Genomic DNA, 17,500 nt, shown 5'->3' with positions numbered 1-17,500 from the left:
AACAGCAACACAATTAGACCCAACCAAATCATGAGAAAACAAAAAGATAATTACTTGACACATTGGAAAAAAATTGCAAAAAAACTGAGCAAACTAGAATGCTATTTGGCCCTAAACAGAGAGTACACAGTGGCAGAATACCTGACCACTGTGACTGACCCAAACTTAAGGAAAGCTTTGACTATGTACAGACTCAGTGAGCATAGCCTTGCTATTGAGAAAGGCCACCGTAGGCAGACATGGCTCTCAAGAGAAGACAGGCTATGTGCACACTGCCCACAAAATGAGGTGGAAACTGAGCTGCACTTCCTAACCTCCTGCCAAATGTATGACCATTTTAAAATACACATATTTCCCTCTGATTACACAGATCCACAAATAATTACAAAACAAACCCAATTTTGATAAACTCCCATATCTACTGGGTGAAATACCACAGTGTGCCATCACAGCAGCAAGATGTGTGACCTGTTGCCACAAGAAAAGGGCAACCACTAGGCTACCTGCCACCTTATATATACAGTGTTATAATGATGTGCAAATAGTTAAAGTACAAAAGGGAAAATAAATAAACATAAATATGGGTTGTATTTACAATGGTGTTTGTTCTTACACACACACACACACACACACACACACACACACACACACACACACACACACACACACACACATACACACATCACTGTAAATACAACCCATATTTATGTTTATTTATTTTCCCTTTTGTACTTTAACTATTTGCACATCATTATAACACTGTATATATAAGGTAGCCTAGTGGTTAGAGCGTTGGACTTGTAACTGAAAGGTTGCAAGGTCAAATCCCCGAGCTGACAAGGTAAATATCTGTGGTTCTGTCCCTGAACAAGGCAGTTAACCCACTGTTCCCCTGAACAAGGCAGTTAACCCACTGTTCCCCTGAACAAGGCAGTTAACCCCCTGAACAAGGCAGTTAACCCCCTGAACAAGGCAGTTAACCCCCTGAACAAGGCAGTTAACCCACTGTTCCCCTGAACAAGGCAGTTAACCCACTGTTCCCCTGAACAAGGCAGTTAACCCACTGTTCCCCTGAACAAGGCAGTTAACCCCCTGAACAAGGCAGTTAACCCACTGTTCCCCTGAACAAGGCAGTTAACCCACTGTTCCCCTGAACAAGGCAGTTAACCCACTGTTCCCCTGAACAAGGCAGTTAACCCACTGTTCCCCTGAACAAGGCAGTTAACCCACTGTTCCCCTGAGCAAGGCAGTTAACCCACTGTTCCCCTGAACAAGGCAGTTAACCCACTATTCCCCTGAACAAGGCAGTTAACCCACTGTTCCCCTGAACAAGGCAGTTAACCCACTGTTCCCCTGAACAAGGCAGTTAACCCACTGTTCCCCTGAACAAGGCAGTTAACCCACTGTTCCCCTGAACAAGGCAGTTAACCCACTGTTCCCCTGAGCAAGGCAGTTAACCCACTGTTCCCCTGAACAAGGCAGTTAACCCACTGTTCCCCTGAACAAGGCAGTTAACCCACTGTTCCCCTGAACAAGGCAGTTAACCCACTGTTCCTGGGCCTTTGTTGAAAATAAGATGTTTTTCTTAACTGACTTGCCTTTAAATAAAGGTAAAATAAATTTAACAAAGTATATATGACATTTGAAATGACTTTTTTCTTTTTGAACTTCTGTGTAATGTTTACTGTTCATTTTTATTGTTAATTTCACTTTTGTATAGTATCTACTTCACTTGCTTTGGCAATGGTAACATATGTTTCCCATGCCAATTAAACCCCTAAAATTGAATTAGAGAGCGAGAGAGAGAAAAAGAGAGAGGGGGAAGGTCTAGCCGGGTGCAGTGAATGGGTCTGGGTGTGGAGAGGACGTGACACAAGCACACTCACCAACACACCTCGAATGTCCATTGCTTTCCTTCGTTCCTTTCCTCACATCTTGATTATTTTTATTTATTTAATTATTCTCTGCCTACAGCCTTCCCTTTCTCAATCTCCCTCTCTCTCATCCCTTTCTCCTCATCTATCTCTTTTTCCCTCTCTTTCTCTCTCTCTCTCTCTCTCTCTGTCTCTCTTTATCTATCAATATCTAGTATCAAGGAGAGACTCTCTGTCCATATCTGTCTAGTATCAAGGAGGGACTCTCTGTCCATATCTGTCTAGTTTCAAGGAGGGACTCTGTCCATATCTGTCTAGTATCAAGGAGGGACTCTCTGTCCATATCTGTCTAGTTTCAAGGAGGGACTCTGTCCATATCTGTCTAGTATCAAGGGGAGACTCTCTGTCCATATCTGTCTAGTATCAAGGAGGGACTCTGTCCATATCTGTCTAGTATCAAGGAGGGACTCTCTGTCCATATCTGTCTAGTATGAAGGAGGGACTCTGTCCATATCTGTCTAGTATCAAGGAGGGACTCTCTGTCCATATCTGTTTAGTATGAAGGAGGGACTCTGTCCATATCTGTCTAGTATCAAGGAGGGACTCTGTCCATATCTGTCTAGTATCAAGGAGGGACTCTGTCCATATCTGTCTAGTATCAAGGAGGGACTCTCTGTCCATATCTGTCTAGTTTCAAGGAGAGACTCTCTGTCCATATCTGTCTAGTTTCAAGGAGAGACTCTCTGTCCATATCTGTCTAGTATGAAGGGGAGACTCTCTGTCCATATCTGTCTAGTTTCAAGGAGAGACTCTCTGTCCATATCTGTCTAGTATCAAGGAGGGACTCTCTGTCCATATCTGTCTAGTATCAAGGAGGGACTCTGGTCATATCTGTCTAGTATCAAGGAGGGACTCTGTCCATATCTGTCTAGTATCAAGGAGGGACTCTCTGTCCATATCTGTCTAGTATGAAGGGGAGACTCTCTGTCCATATCTTTCTAGTATCAAGGAGAGACTCTCTGTCCATATCTGTCTAACATCATTCACACCTCACGCACGTGTGAGTGTGTTTATGTGTGTGTGTATGTTTGTGTGTGCGCAACCTTCAGGCCTCATACACTGGAGTGATGGTAGAATACAGTGGAGGTTGATGATGATGATGATGATGAAGATATGCTGTATCTAAGCTGAAGGTATTGTTTTCTGTTTCACCATCAATATTACCAAAGTTGTTCATATTTTCATCAGGGTTGTTTACTCTGTAGTCTTCTGTTGTGTTCTGTTGCTCAGGGCTACAGCTCTAACTCAGTCTCTCTCTCTCTGTCTCTCTCTGTCTCTCTCTGTCTCTCTCTCTCTCTGTCTCTCTCTGTCTCTCTCTGTCTCTCTCTGTCTCTCTCTCTTTCTGTCTCTCTCTCTCTCTGTCTATCTCTGTCTCTCTCTCTCTCTGTCTCTCTGTCTCTCTCTCTCTCTGTCTCTCTCTCTGTCTCTCTCTCTCTGTCTCTCTCTGTCTCTCTCTGTCTCTCTCTCTTTCTGTCTCTCTCTCTCTCTGTCTATCTCTGTCTCTCTCTGTCTCTCTCTCTTTCTGTCTCTCTCTCTCTCTGTCTATCTCTGTCTCTCTCTCTCTCTGTCTCTCTGTCTCTCTCTCTCTCTGTCTCTCTCTCTGTCTCTCTGTCTCTCTCTCTCTCTGTCTCTCTCTCTCTCTCTCTCTGTGTCTCTCTCCCTGTCTCTCTCTCTCTCTGTCTCTCTCTCCCTGTCTTTCTATCTCTCTATGTCTCTCTATGTCTCTCGCTCTCTCTCTCTCTCTCTCTCTGTCTCTCTCTCTCTCTCTCTCTGTCTCTCTCTGTCTCTGTCTCTGTCTCTCTCTCTCTCTCTCTGTGTCTCTGTCTCTCTCTCTCTCTGTCTCTCTCTGTCTCTCTCTGTCTCTGTCTCTCCCTGTCTCTCTCTCTGTCTGTCTCTCTCTCTGTCTCTCTCTCTCTCTCTCTCTCTCTCTCTGTCTCTCTCTCGCTCTCTCTCTGTCTCTCTCTCTCTCTCTGTCTCTCTCTCCCTGTCTTTCTATCTCTCTATGTCTCTCTATGTCTCTCGCTGTCTCTCTCTCTCTTTCTCTGTCTCTCTCTCTCTCTCTCTCTCTCTCTGTCTCTCTCTGTCTCTGTCTCTGTCTCTCTCTCTCTCTGTCTCTCCCTGTCTCTCTCTCTGTCTGTCTCTCTCTCTGTCTCTCTCTCTCTCTCTCTCTCTCTCTCTCTCTCTCTCTCTCTCTCTCTCTCTCTCTCTCTCCCTTCTCTCTCTCTAGCAGTAATTTTGGTAGCTTGTTGCTTCCAGGCAGAGTGGAGTCGAACCAATCTGTACTTTATCATTACCTTACAGAGTCACTCATTATTGTGCCCCTCCAGTGCTGTAACTACCCAGTCTAGACACACACACACACACACACACACACACACACACACACACACACACACACACACACACACACACACACACACACACACACACACACACACACACACACACAAACAAATAAACAAACACCAGTTATACACAGGGTGTTGGAATGATCACATCTCATCAGCTTTTCCTGTCCAGACTTCATCATCCTCCAAAGACAAAAACAAACAAAAAAACAATTGTTCTTCTGTCTGTGTATTATTTCTTTCTGCTTCCCTCACCTTCCCTCACCTAGGTCTCTCTTTCTCTCAATTCAATTCAATTCAATTCAATGGGCTTTATTGGCATGGGAAACATGTGTTAACATTGCCAAAGCAAGTGAGGTAGACAATACACAAAAGTGAAACAAACAATACAAATTAATAGTAAACATTACACATACAGAAGTTTCAAAACAATAAAGACATTACAAATGTTATATTATATATATATACAGTGTTGTAACAATGTACAAATGGTTAAAGCACACAAGTTAAAATAAATAAGCGTAAATATGGGTTGTATTTACAATGATGTGTGTGTGTGTGTGTGTGTGTGTGTGTGTGTGTGTGTGTGTGTGTGAGTGTGTGTGTGTGTGTGTGTGTGTGTGTGTGTGTGTGTGTGTGTGTGTGTGTGTGTGTATGTGTGTGTGTGTGTGTGTGTGTGTGTGTGTGTGTGTGTGTGTGTGTGTGTGTGTGTGTGAGGATGTGGAGGAGTAGCTCTATGATGCATACTGTCACTTTTTGTCTGTCTGTCTGTCTGTCTGTCTGTCTGTCTCTCTGACGGGCTGGCTGGCTGGCTGGCTGGCTGGCTGGCTGGCTGTCTGTCTGTCTGTCTGACTGTCTGTCTGTCTGTCTGTCTGTCTGTCTGACTGGCTGTCTGTCTAGCTCGCTTTCTGTCTGGCTGTTGGTCTGGCTGGCTGTCTGTCTGTCTGACTGGCTGGCTGTCTGTCTGTCTTGCTGGCTGGCTGTCTGTCTGTCTGACTGGCTGTCTGTCTGTCTTGCTGGCTGTCTGTCTGGCTGTTGGTCTGGCTGGCTGGCTGGCTGGCTGTCTGTCTGTCTGTCTGTCTGTCTGACTGGCTGTCTGTCTGACTGGCTATCTGTCTGGCTGTTGGTCTGTCTGTCTGTCTGTCTGTCTGTCTGTCTGTCTGTCTGTCTGGCTGACTGGCTGTCTGTCTGTAGTCTATCTAACCCTAACCCTCTATCTAACCCTAACCCTAACCCTCTATCTAACCCCAACCCTCTATCTAACCCTAACCCTATCATTAGTAATAGAACAGAATCGACAAACTGCAATACAGATTTGAAGCTAACTAATCTGTGTGCATCTCAAATAGCACCCTATCTCCTACAGTTGAAGTCGGAAGCTTACATACACTTTAGCCAAATACATTTAAACTCAGTTTTTCACAATTCCTGACATTTAATTCCAGTAAGAATTGCCTGTCTTAGGTCAGTTAGGATCACCACTTTATTTTAAGAATGTGAAATGTCAGAATAATAGTAGAGAGAATGATTTATTTCAGCTTTTATTTATTTCATCACATTCCCAGTGGGTCAGAAGTTTACATACACTCAATTAGTATTTGGTAGCATTGCCTTTAAATTGTTTCACTTGGGTCAAATGTTTTGGGTAGCCTTCCACAAGCTTCCCACAATAATTTGGGTGAATTTTGGCCCATTCCTCCTGACAGAGCTGGTGTAACTGAGTCAGGTTTGTAGGCCTCCTTCCTCGCACACGCTTTTTCAGTTCTACCCACAAATGTTCTATGGGATTGAAATCAGGGCTTTGTGATGGCCACTCCAGTACCTTGACTTTGTTGTCCTTAAGCCATTTTGCCACAACTTTGGAAGTATGCTTGGGGTCATTGTCCATTTGGAAGACCCATTTGCGACCAAGCTTTAACTTCCTGACTGATGTCTTGAGATGTTGCTTCAATATATCCACATAATTTTCCTGCCTCATGACGCCATCTATTTTGTGAAGTGCACCAGACCCTCCTGCAGCAAAGCAAACATAACGATGGTCATTACGGCCAATCAGTTCTATTTTTGGTTCATCAGACCAGAGGATATTTCTCCAACAAGTACGATCTTTTTGTTTGATCTTTGTCCCCATGTGCAGTTGGAATCCGTAGTCTTGCTTTTTTATTGCGGTTTTGGAGCAGTGACTTCTTCCTTGCTGAGCGGCCTTTCAGGTTATGTCGATATAGGACTCGTTTTACAGTGGACTTTTCGCACCAAAGTACGTTCATCTCTAGGAGACAGAACGCGTCTCCTTCCTGAGCGGTATGACGGCTGCGTGGTCCCATGGTGTTTATACTTGCGTACTATTGTTTGTACAGATGAACAGCCTTTCAGAAGCTTCTAAAGCAATGACATCATTTTCTGGAATTTTCCAAGCTGTTTAAAGGCACAGTCAACTTAGTGTATGTAAACTTCTGACCCACTGGAATTGTGATACAGTGAAATAATAAGTGAAATAATCTGTCTGTAAACAATTGTTGGAAAAATGACTTGTGTCATGCACAAAGTAGATGTCCTAACCGACTTGCCAAAACTATAGTTTGTTAACAAGAAATGTGTGGAGTGGTTGAAAAACGAGTTTTAATGACTCCAACATAAGTGTATGTCAACTTCTGACTTCAACTAATTGTGGTGACATTATCTTTGATCAGGGCCCATAGGATCTGATGTGGTGCACTATCCTAGGAATAGGGCACCATTTTGAATTACTGTATGACTCCTCCATTCCACACAAATTGCTGGCTGCTGAATCCTGATGTGTGTGTGTGTGTGTGTGTGTGTGTGTGCGTGTGTGTGTGTGTGTGTGTGTGTGTGTGTGTGTGTGTGTGTGTGTGTGTGTGTGTGTGTGTGTGTGTGTGTGTGTGTGTGTGTGTGTGTGTGTGTGTGTGTGTGTGTGTGTCGGACTCTAAAACACAGGTTTGAAACAACTTTTAACTTTTAATAACCTTGTTATTCCACAGTGACTCTACTATGTCTGCTTCCACAACAGCCTGAATTATTCACGGTGTTGTACGTTCAGAGATGCCCTTCTGCACACCACTGTTTTAAACAGCTGTTATTTGAGTATTTGTGGCCTTTCTGTTAGCTTGAATGAGTCTGGACATTATCCTCTGACCTCTTTCATTAACAAGGTTTTGTTGCCCACAGAACTGCCGCTCACTGAATGTGTTTTGTTAATCGCACCATTCTCTGTAAACTCTAGAGACTGTAGTGCCTAAAAATCCCAGCAAGGCAGCTGTTTCTGAGATGCTGGAATCACCATGTGTGGCATCAACAATCATACCACGGTCAAAGTTGCTTAGATCACGCATCTTGCCCGTTCTAATGTTGGTTGAACAACATCTAAAGCTCTCTACTCTATATGCTCTATATATTGAGTTGCAGGCAGCCACATGATTCGCTGTTCGAATGTAACCGTCCTTGATGAGCTAAATCAGGTCTGTAGAGCTGATGGCGAGACCTATGTCATTGTGTGGGATAACGTCAGGTTCCACCATGCTCAAATGGTGCAAGAATGGTTTCAGGCCCCTCCACAATTTACCACCCTGTACTTACGCCCATACTCTCCTTTCCTAAAACCCGATTGAGGATTTTCTCTCCACATGGAGGTGGAAGGTATATGATAGGCGCCCTCACGAACAAGCCACCCTTCTCCAGGCCATGGATGACGCATGCAATGACATCACGGCAGACCAGTGTCAATATAGAAGTATAGAAGTAGAAGTACAGTAATCAATCTTTTGTTTTACTTTTTACAGTAAGCCAGGTGAGGAACACTGCAGTTGACGTTTTACAGTAAGCCAGGTGAGGAACACTGCAGTTGACGTTTTACAGTAAGCCAGGTGAGGAACACTGCAGTTGACGTTTTACAGTAAGCCAGGTAAGGAACACTGCAGTTGACGTTTTACAGTAAGCCAGGTGGGGAACACTGCAGTTGACGTTTTACAGTAAGCCAGGTGAGGAACACTGCAGTTGACGTTTTACAGTAAGCCAGGTGAGGAACACTGCAGTTGACGTTTTACAGTAAGCCAGGTGAGGAACACTGCAGTTGACGTTTTACAGTAAGCCAGGTAAGGAACACTGCAGTTGACGTTTTACAGTAAGCCAGGTGGGGAACACTGCAGTTGACGTTTTACAGTAAGCCAGGTGAGGAACACTGCAGTTGACGTTTTACAGTAAGCCAGGTGAGGAACACTGCAGTTGACGTTTTACAGTAAGCCAGGTAAGGAACACTGCAGTTGACGTTTTACAGTAAGCCAGGTGAGGAACACTGCAGTTGACGTTTTACAGTAAGCCAGGTGAGGAACACTGCAGTTGACGTTTTACAGTAAGCCAGGTGGGGAACACTGCAGTTGACGTTTTACAGTAAGCCAGGTGAGGAACACTGCAGTTGACGTTTTTACAGTAAGCCAGGTGAGGAACACTGCAGTTGACTTTTTACAGTAAGCCAGGTGGGGAACACTGCAGTTGACGTTTTACAGTAAGCCAGGTGGGGAACACTGCAGTTGACGTTTTACAGTAAGCCAGGTGAGGAACACTGCAGTTGACGTTTTACAGTAAGCCAGGTGAGGAACACTGCAGTTGACGTTTTACTGTAAGCCAGGTGAGGAACACTGCAGTTGACGTTTTACAGTAAGCCAGGTGAGGAACACTGCAGTTGACGTTTTACAGTAAGCCAGGTGAGGAACACTGCAGTTGATGTTTTACAGTAAGCCAGGTGGGGAACACTGCAGTTGACGTTTTACAGTAAGCCAGGTGAGGAACACTGCAGTTGACGTTTTACAGTAAGCCAGGTGAGGAACACTGCAGTTGACGTTTTACAGTAAGCCAGGTGAGGAACACTGCAGTTGACGTTTTTACAGTAAGCCAGGTGAGGAACACTGCAGTTGACGTTTTACAGTAAGCCAGGTGAGGAACACTGCAGTTGACGTTTTACTGTAAGCCAGGTGAGGAACACTGCAGTTGACGTTTTACAGTAAGCCAGTTGAGGAACACTGCAGTTGACGTTTTACAGTAAGCCAGGTGAGGAACACTGCAGTTGATGTTTTACAGTAAGCCAGGTGGGGAACACTGCAGTTGACGTTTTACAGTAAGCCAGGTGAGGAACACTGCAGTTGACGTTTTACAGTAAGCCAGGTGAGGAACACTGCAGTTGACGTTTTACAGTAAGCCAGGTGAGGAACACTGCAGTTGACGTTTTACAGTAAGCCAGGTGAGGAACACTGCAGTTGACGTTTTACTGTAAGCCAGGTGAGGAACACTGCAGTTGACGTTTTACAGTAAGCCAGGTGAGGAACACTGCAGTTGACGTTTTACAGTAAGCCAGGTGAGGAACACTGCAGTTGATGTTTTACAGTAAGCCAGGTGAGGAACACTGCAGTTGACGTTTTACAGTAAGCCAGGTGAGGAACACTGCAGTTGACGTTTTACAGTAAGCCAGGTGAGGAACACTGCAGTTGACGTTTTACAGTAAGCCAGGTAAGGAACACTGCAGTTGACGTTTTACAGTAAGCCAGGTGAGGAACACTGCAGTTTACATTTTACAGTAAGCCAGGTGAGGAACACTGCTGTTGACGTTTTACAGTAAGCCAGGTGAGGAACACTGCAGTTGACGTTTTACAGTAAGCTAGGTGAGGAACACTGCAGTTGACGTTTTACTGTAAGCCAGGTGAGGAACACTGCAGTTGACGTTTTACAGTAAGCCAGGTGAGGAACACTGCAGTTGACGTTTTACAGTAAGCCAGTTGAGGAACACTGCAGTTGACGTTTTACAGTAAGCCAGGTCTGACAGAATCTGTGCAGAAGATCTAGGTGCTGCTGTAGGCCCTCCTTGGTTGGTGACAGAAGCACCAGATCATCAGCAAACAGTAGACATTTGACTTCAGATTCTAGTAGGGTGAGGCCGGGTGCTGCAGACTGTTCTAGTGACCTCACCAATTCATTGGTATATATGTTGAAGAGGGTGGGGCTTAAGCTGCATCCCTGTCTCACCCCACGGCCCTGTGGGAAGAAATGTGTGTTTTTTGCCTATTTTAACCGCACACTTGTTGTTTGTGTACACGGATTTTATAATGTTGTTTGTTTTTCTACCAACACCACTTTCCATCCATTTGTATAGCAGACCCTCATGCCAAATTTAGTCAAAAGGCTTTCTTGAAATCCACAAAGCATTAGAAGACTTTGCATTTGTTTTGGTTTGGAGAAGTGGTTTATCCATACATCTCCATTTTGGATAGATAATTCTTTGTGTTATTGTTTGTTTTGTGTTTTCCAATTTTCCCAGAAGTGGTAAGATTTTATGGATTCTTCAATTACATGTAGCTGATTTCTGACGTGCTGTTCCTTCTTGTTCCGTAGTGTATTTCTGTATTGTTTTAGTGATTTACCATAGTGAAGGCGTAGGCTCAAGTTCCCTCTCTCTCCCCTCCTCTCTCTCTCCCCTCTGTCTCTAGCTCTCTCTCTCCTCCTCTCTCTAGCTCTCCCCCCTCCTCTCTCTAGCTCTCCCCCCTCCTCTCTCTAGCTCTCTCTCCCCTCTCTGACTAGCTCTCTCTCCCCCCTACTCTCTCTAGCTCTCCCCCCTCCTCTCTCTAGCTCTCCCCCCTCCTCTCTCTAGCTCTCTCTCCCCTCTCTGACTCTAGCTCTCTCTCCCCCCTCCTCTCTCCCCTCCTCTCTTTCTCATGATCTCTCTCTCCCCCTCACCCGCTCTGCCTGTCTCTTTATCTCTCTCCCTCCTCTTTCTCTCTCTCTCTCTCTCCCCCCTCTCTCTCTCCCTCTCCCCTCTCTCTAGCTCTCTCTCTCCCCCCTCTCTCTCTCCCTCTCCCCTCTCTCTAGCTCTCTCTCCCCTCCTCTCTTTCTCTAGCTCTCTCTCTCCCCTCCCCTTTCTCTCTCTCTATATCTCTCTCTGTTAGTGAGTTCAAACCTTCTCTCCAGCTCTAAGAGAGTGCAAGATAGGTAGTGTGCTTTGCTCTGTGGTTGAACAACACGATCAATGCCTTGACAAAGGCAGGGGGAGAATGGAAATGCAATTGCTTATTGACAGAAAACTCAAAGTCCGAACAAATCAAAGTCTAAAAGAACACAGCTTAGAGCTTAGTGAGGAGAGACAGACTGAAAGAGAGGGATACACGAGAGAGAGACAGAGAAACAAAGAAAGAAAGAAAGTAAGGGAGAGAGGGAGAGACATAGAGAGAGAACGGGAGACCGTGGGATTGATCTGAACCAGTGTGTGAACGTGTAATCATATTTAAACATTACTCAGATTGAAGTATGTGTGCGTGTGTTTATGCATGATTGTGCGTGCATGTGTGTGCGTGTGTCTGTGTGCGTGTGTCTGTGTCTGTGTTCGTGTGTCTGTGTCTGTGTGCGTGTGTGACCTGTTCTTCCGCAGTAGGAGAGAAGACTGCTGTGTGGGTGACAGGTTGAGACAGATTCAGAATGACAGGTCTATTCTGGCCACCCTCTGGCCCCTGTGCCTCTCTCCTCTCCTCCCTCTATCCATCCCGCTCCTCTCCTCCCTCTATCCATCCCCCTCTCCTCTCCTCCCTCTATTCATCCCTCTCTCCTCCCTGTATCCCTCTCCTCTCCTCCCTCTATCCATCCCCCTCTCCTCTCCTCCCTCTATTCATCCCCCTCTCCTCACCTCCCTCTATCCATCCCTCTCTCCTCTCCTCCCTCTATCCCTCTCCTCTCCTCCCTCTATCCATCCCCTTCTCCTCTCCTCCCTCTATTCATCCCCCTCTCCTCACCTCACTCTATCCATCCCCCTCTCCTCCCTCTAACCATCCCCCTCTCCTCTCCTCCCTCTAACCATCCCTCTCTCCTCTCCTCCCTCTATCACTCTCCTCTCCTCCCTCTATCCATCCCCCTCTCCTCTCCTCTCTCTATCCATCCCCCTCTCCTCCCTCTATCCATCCCTCTCTCCTCTCCTTTCTCTATCCGCTAACGTGCTAGCGGTCTAACGGGCTAACGGGCTAACGGGCTAGCGGACTAACGGGCTAGCTCAATTTCCACCCCTTTGACTGTCTAGTGGTAGATTGAGATTCTAACATGGTATAAAGAGCACCGATAAGTTAACCAGTTAACCGGTTAACCAGTTAACCAGTTAACCAGTTAACTAGTTAACCAGTTAACCGGCCAGTCAGTGTAAGACCTGAGTCTTGCTGTTTACTTAGTTATCTCTCAATGAAAGACAGCAGGGAAACGAAAAGTCTCGTCATCGTGTTGTGATCCAACCGATCGTCTCCCTCATTAGAGCTGGACCTGGCTGATGTTCTATAGTAGAGGAATAGACTCACACACACACACACACACACTCACACACACACACACACACACACGCACGCACGCACACACACACACACACACACACACACACACACACACACACTCACTCACTCACTCACTCACACTCACACACACACACACACACACACACACACACACACACACACACACACACACACACTCACTCACTCACTCACACACACACACACACACACACACACACACACACACACACATCCATCAGGGTACCAACTCACTTCATCCTTTTCGTCTCTAATTTCATGGCTATTGAATTCAGATCGCTATCGTAGACGAGACAGACAGATATCTGAACATCAGGGACATTAACAATTTATTTAGATATATCAGAGCTACAACATGCAGGAAGAGGAAGGTCTGAACACACACACACACACACACACACACACACACACACACACACACACGCGCACACACACACACACACACACACACACACACACACACACAAGGGATATCTGAATGACACACACGTCCGTCTGACGGATAGGAACAAGCTCAGCTAACAGAGGTGATTAGATAACACTGGAACTAGAGTCTTGAAGGCCAATAGTCTTCTGTCGGTCAATCTTCAATCATGTTGTAACAGCTGCTTGCTGTGCTGTTAGTCAGTGAAGTTCCAGCTGTCTGTTCCGATGTCCTTCCAGTTCAAATGCCGGAGATACGTTTCACTTTTTTTTTCTTTTGACAGAAAGTGATAGATTAGTTAAATGGGGTGTGTGTGTATGCGTGTGAAAGTGGTGCGAGAGAAGGAGAGATAGAGGTATTTCTCTCTTTGTGTGAGTTTGTTATGTGGCCATGGGGAGATGGAGCTGGAACAGTACAGTACAGTCATTCTGTGTGGCTTCAGCTGTCTCTCTGTCATCAGATTATTCTGCTCTACGTTGCTGCTTCTGGCTCTCCTCTTCCTCTCCCCTTCCTCTTCCTCTCCTCTTCCTCTCCTCTCCCCTTCCCCTCCTCTTCATCTCCTCCTCCTCCCTATTCCTCTCCACTCCCTCTCCTCTTCCTCCCTCTTCCTCTCCACTCCCTATCATCTTCCTCTCCTATTCCTCTCCCCTCCCTCTCCTCTTCTTTTTCCTCTTCCTCTCATCGTCCTCTTCTTCTTCCTCTTCCTCTCCTCCTCCTCTCCTCTTCCTCTCCTCCTCCTCGCCTCATCCTCTCTTATTCCTATCCTCCTCCTCTTCCTCCTCATCTTCCCCTTCCTCTCCTCTTCCTCTTCCTCTCCTCCTCATCTTCCTCTCCTCCTCTTCTCTAAATCTTCCTCTCCTCTTCCGCTTCCTCTCCTCTTCCTCTCCTCCTCCTCGCATCTTACTCTTCCTCTCCTCTTCTTCTCCTCTTCCTCTTCCTCTCCTCCTCCTCTCCTATTCCTCTTCATCTCATCTTCCCCTTCTCTTCATCTCCTCCCCCTCTCCTCTTCCGCTTCTCCTCTTCCTCTCCTCCTCCTCGCCTCATCCTCTCCTCTTCCTCTCCTCCTCCTCTTCCTCTCCTCATCATCTCCTCTTCCTCTTCCTCTCCTCCTCCTCTCCTATTCCTCTTCATCTCATCTTCCCCTTCTCTTCATCTCCTCCCCCTCTCCTCTTCCTCTCCTCTTCCTCTCCCTCTCTTCCTCTCCTCCCCCTCTCCTCTTCCGCTTCTCCTCTTCCTCTCCTCCTCCTCGCCTCATCCTCTCCTCTTCCTCTCCTCCTCCTCTTCCTCTCCTCATCATCTCCTCTTCCTCTTCCTCTCATCATCTCCTCTTCCTCTTCCTCTCCTCTTCCTCTCCTCCCCTCTCCTCTTCCTCTCCCTCTTTTCATCTCCTCTTCCTCTCCTCCCCCTCTCCTCATCCTCTTCTCCTCTTAATCTCCTCTTCCTCTCATCATCTCCTCTTCCTCTTCCTCTCCTCTTCCTCTCCTCCCCCTCTCCTCTTCCTCTCCCTCTTTTCATCTCCTCTTCCTCTCCTCCCCCTCTCCTCATCCTCTTCTCCTCTTAATCTCCTCTTCCTCTCATCCTCCTCTCCTATTCCTCTCCCCTTCCCTCTTCCTCTCCGCTTCCTCTTCCTCTCCTGTTCCTCTCCCCTTCCTCTCGTCTTCCTCTCCTCTTCCTCTCCTCTTTCTCTTCCTCTCCTCTTCCTTTCCTCCTCCTCTCCTCTTCCTCTTCCTCTCCTCCTCCTCTCCTCCTCCTCTCCTCTTCCTCTCCCCGTCCTCTCCTCTTCCTCTTCCTCTCCTCTTCCTCTTCTCCTCTTCATCTCCTCTTCCTCTCCTCCTCCTCTTCCTCTTCCCCCCCTCCTCTCCGCCTCCTCTCCTCTTCCTCTCCCCGTCCTCTCCTCTTCCTCTTCCTCTCCTCTTCCTCTTCTCCTCTTCATCTCCTCTTCCTCTCCTCCTCCTCTCCTCTTCCTCTTCCCCCCCTCCTCTCCGCCTCCTCTCCTCTTCCTCTCCCCGTCCTCTTCCTCTCCCCGTCCTCTCCTCTTCCTCTTCCTCTCCTCTTCCTCTTATTATCCTTGTCCTCTCCTCATCATCTCCTCTTCCTCTCCTCTTCCTCTCCTCTTCCTCTCCTCATCATCTCCTCATCCTCTCCTCTTCCTCTTCCTCTCATGTTCCTCTCCTCATCATCTCCTCATCCTCTCCTCTTCCTCTTCCTCTTCCTCTCCTCTGCCTCTCCAACCCTGCTCCTGGCTGTGTGCTGGCTTCAGCAATAGACTGTACGGTGTGTAGTAACGGTGCGTAGTAACGATGCGTAGTGGTGCCTAGAAACGGTGCGTAGTAACGGTGTGTAGTAACGGTGCGTAGTAACGGTGCGTAGTAACGATGCGTAGTAACGGTGAGCACCAAGGCCTGGGGACTGAGCTGCTCCAGCTAACGCAGCCTTTTGGGTGTGAGGGTCTTAGAGAGAGTGTGTGTGTGTGTGTGTGTGTGTGTGTGTGTGTGTGTGTGTGTGTGTGTGTGTGTGTGTGTGTGTGTGTGTGTGTGTGTGTGTGTGTGTGTGTGTGTGTGTGTGTGTGTGTGTGTGCGTTCTCTCTCCTCACTCTACTGACCATGTTGTGTGTCTGTGACCCCCCTCCCCCCCTCCAGAGAGCAGCGACTACAGCGACGTGATTCCAGACTCGTTCTCCTTCGCCTCGGCAGAACCGCTCCCAGAGTTCCAGCTGGAACCGGAGGACGGGTTCATCGTTAAGAACCGCCCGGTGCAGCTCCGCTGTAGAGCCGCCCCCGCCACACAGATATACTTCAAGTGTAACGGAGAGTGGGTCAACCAGAACGATCATGTGACCAGAGAGAGCCTCGACCAGATCACAGGTACAGGGACAGTACTAGAATACACACCATTTCACCAGCCTTCACAGACATAAACATTCACAGATACACATCTCATTCACACCAACACATTAATGCTGGAATCACAACTCTCCATAACTAGGAGTTCATAGAGACTTTCAAACATACTGTACACAAAATGTAGCCAACTCAAAACACTTCAATTAATTCCTAAACATATGCTACCTCTCCCCTCTCTCCCCTCTCCCCCTCTCTCCTCTCTCCTCTCCCCCTCCCCCCTCTCTCCCCTCTCTCTTCTCTCCCCTCTCTCCTCTCGCTCCTCTCTACTCTCACCTCTCTCCCCTCTCTCCCCCTCTCTCTCCTCTCTCCCATCTCTCTCCTCGCTCTCCTCCTCTCTCTCCTCTCCCCCCTTTCTCCCCTCTATCTCCTCTCTCCCCTCTCCCCCTCTCTCCTCTCTCCTTCTCTCTCACCTCTCTCTCCTCTCTCCCCTCTCTCCCACTCTCTCTCCTCTCTCCCATCTCTCTCCTCGCTCTCCTCCTCTCTCTCCTCTCCCCCCTTTCTCCCCTATATCTCCTCTCTCCCCTCTCCCCCTCTCTCTCCTCTCTCCTCCTCTCTCTCCTCTCTCCTCTCTTTCCTCTCTCCCCCTCTCTCTCCTCTCTCTCCTCTCTCCCCTCTCTCCCCCTCTCTCTCCTCTCTCCCATCTCTCTCCTCGCTCTCTTCTCTCCTCCTCTCTCTCCTCTCTCCCCGCTCTCTCATCTCTCTCCTCTCTCTCCCCCTCTCTCTCCTCTCTCCCCTCTCCCCCCTTTCTCCCCTCTATCTCCTCTCTCTCCTCTCTCCCCTCTCCCCCTCTCTCTACTCTCTCCTCCTCTCTCTCCTCTCTCCTCTCTTTCCTCTCTCCCCCTCTCTCTCCTCTCTTTCCTCTCTCCCCCTCTCCCTCCCCTCTCCCATCTCTCTCCTCTCTCTCCTCTCTCTCCTCTCTCTCGCCTCTCTCCCCTCCTTCCTCTCTCCCCTCCTTCCTCTCTCCCCTCTCTCCTCTCTCTCCTCTCTCCTCTCTCCCTCTCCCCTCTCCCCTCTCTCTCCTCTCTCTCTTCTCTCTCCTCTCTCCCCTCTCCTCTCCTCTCTCCCCTCTCTCCTCTCTCTTCTCTCTCCCCTCTCTCCTCTCTCTCCTCTCTCTCCTCTCTCTCCTCTCTCTCCCCTCTCTCCCCTCCTTCCTCTTCCCCTCTCTCCTCTCTCTCCTCTCTACTCTCTCCCTCTCCCCTCTCTCCCCTCTCCCCTCTCTCTCCTCTCTCTCTTCTCTCTCCTCTCTCCCCTCTCCTTTCCTCTCTCCCCTCTCTCCTCTCTCTTCTCTCTCCCCTCTCCCCTTTCTCCCCTCTCTCTCCCAGGCCTGGTGGTGAGGGAGGTGGATATATCTGTATCGAGGACCCAGGTGGAGGAACTGTTTGGTCTGGAGGACTACTGGTGTCAGTGTGTGGCCTGGAGCTCTGCAGGCACCACCAAGAGTAGTCGCGCGTACGTCCGCATCGCATGTAGGTGCAGTGTGTGTGCGTGCGTGCGTGCGTGTGGGTGTGTGTTTATCGATGTCACTTGTTAAATCCACTTCAATCAG

General features: G+C 47.8%; 1 protein-coding gene across 1 annotated transcript in view; it reads left to right on the top strand.

The window, feature by feature from the left end:
- LOC129865547 (netrin receptor UNC5B-b-like) overlaps window positions 1-17,500 on the top strand; it is a 145,331-nt gene that overhangs the window by 91,486 nt on the left and 36,345 nt on the right. The window contains exons 2-3 of the mRNA XM_055938421.1: window positions 15,691-15,915; window positions 17,277-17,420. Of these exons, the coding sequence (XP_055794396.1) occupies window positions 15,691-15,915; window positions 17,277-17,420 (369 nt within the window). The remainder of the gene's footprint in view (window positions 1-15,690; window positions 15,916-17,276; window positions 17,421-17,500) is intronic.

Source organism: Salvelinus fontinalis, chromosome 1 (genome assembly GCF_029448725.1).
Source record: "Salvelinus fontinalis isolate EN_2023a chromosome 1, ASM2944872v1, whole genome shotgun sequence".
NCBI classification, from domain to species: domain Eukaryota; kingdom Metazoa; phylum Chordata; class Actinopteri; order Salmoniformes; family Salmonidae; genus Salvelinus; species Salvelinus fontinalis.
Note: the sequence above shows the minus strand (reverse complement) of the source record. Positions and strands in the feature narration are given on the sequence as shown.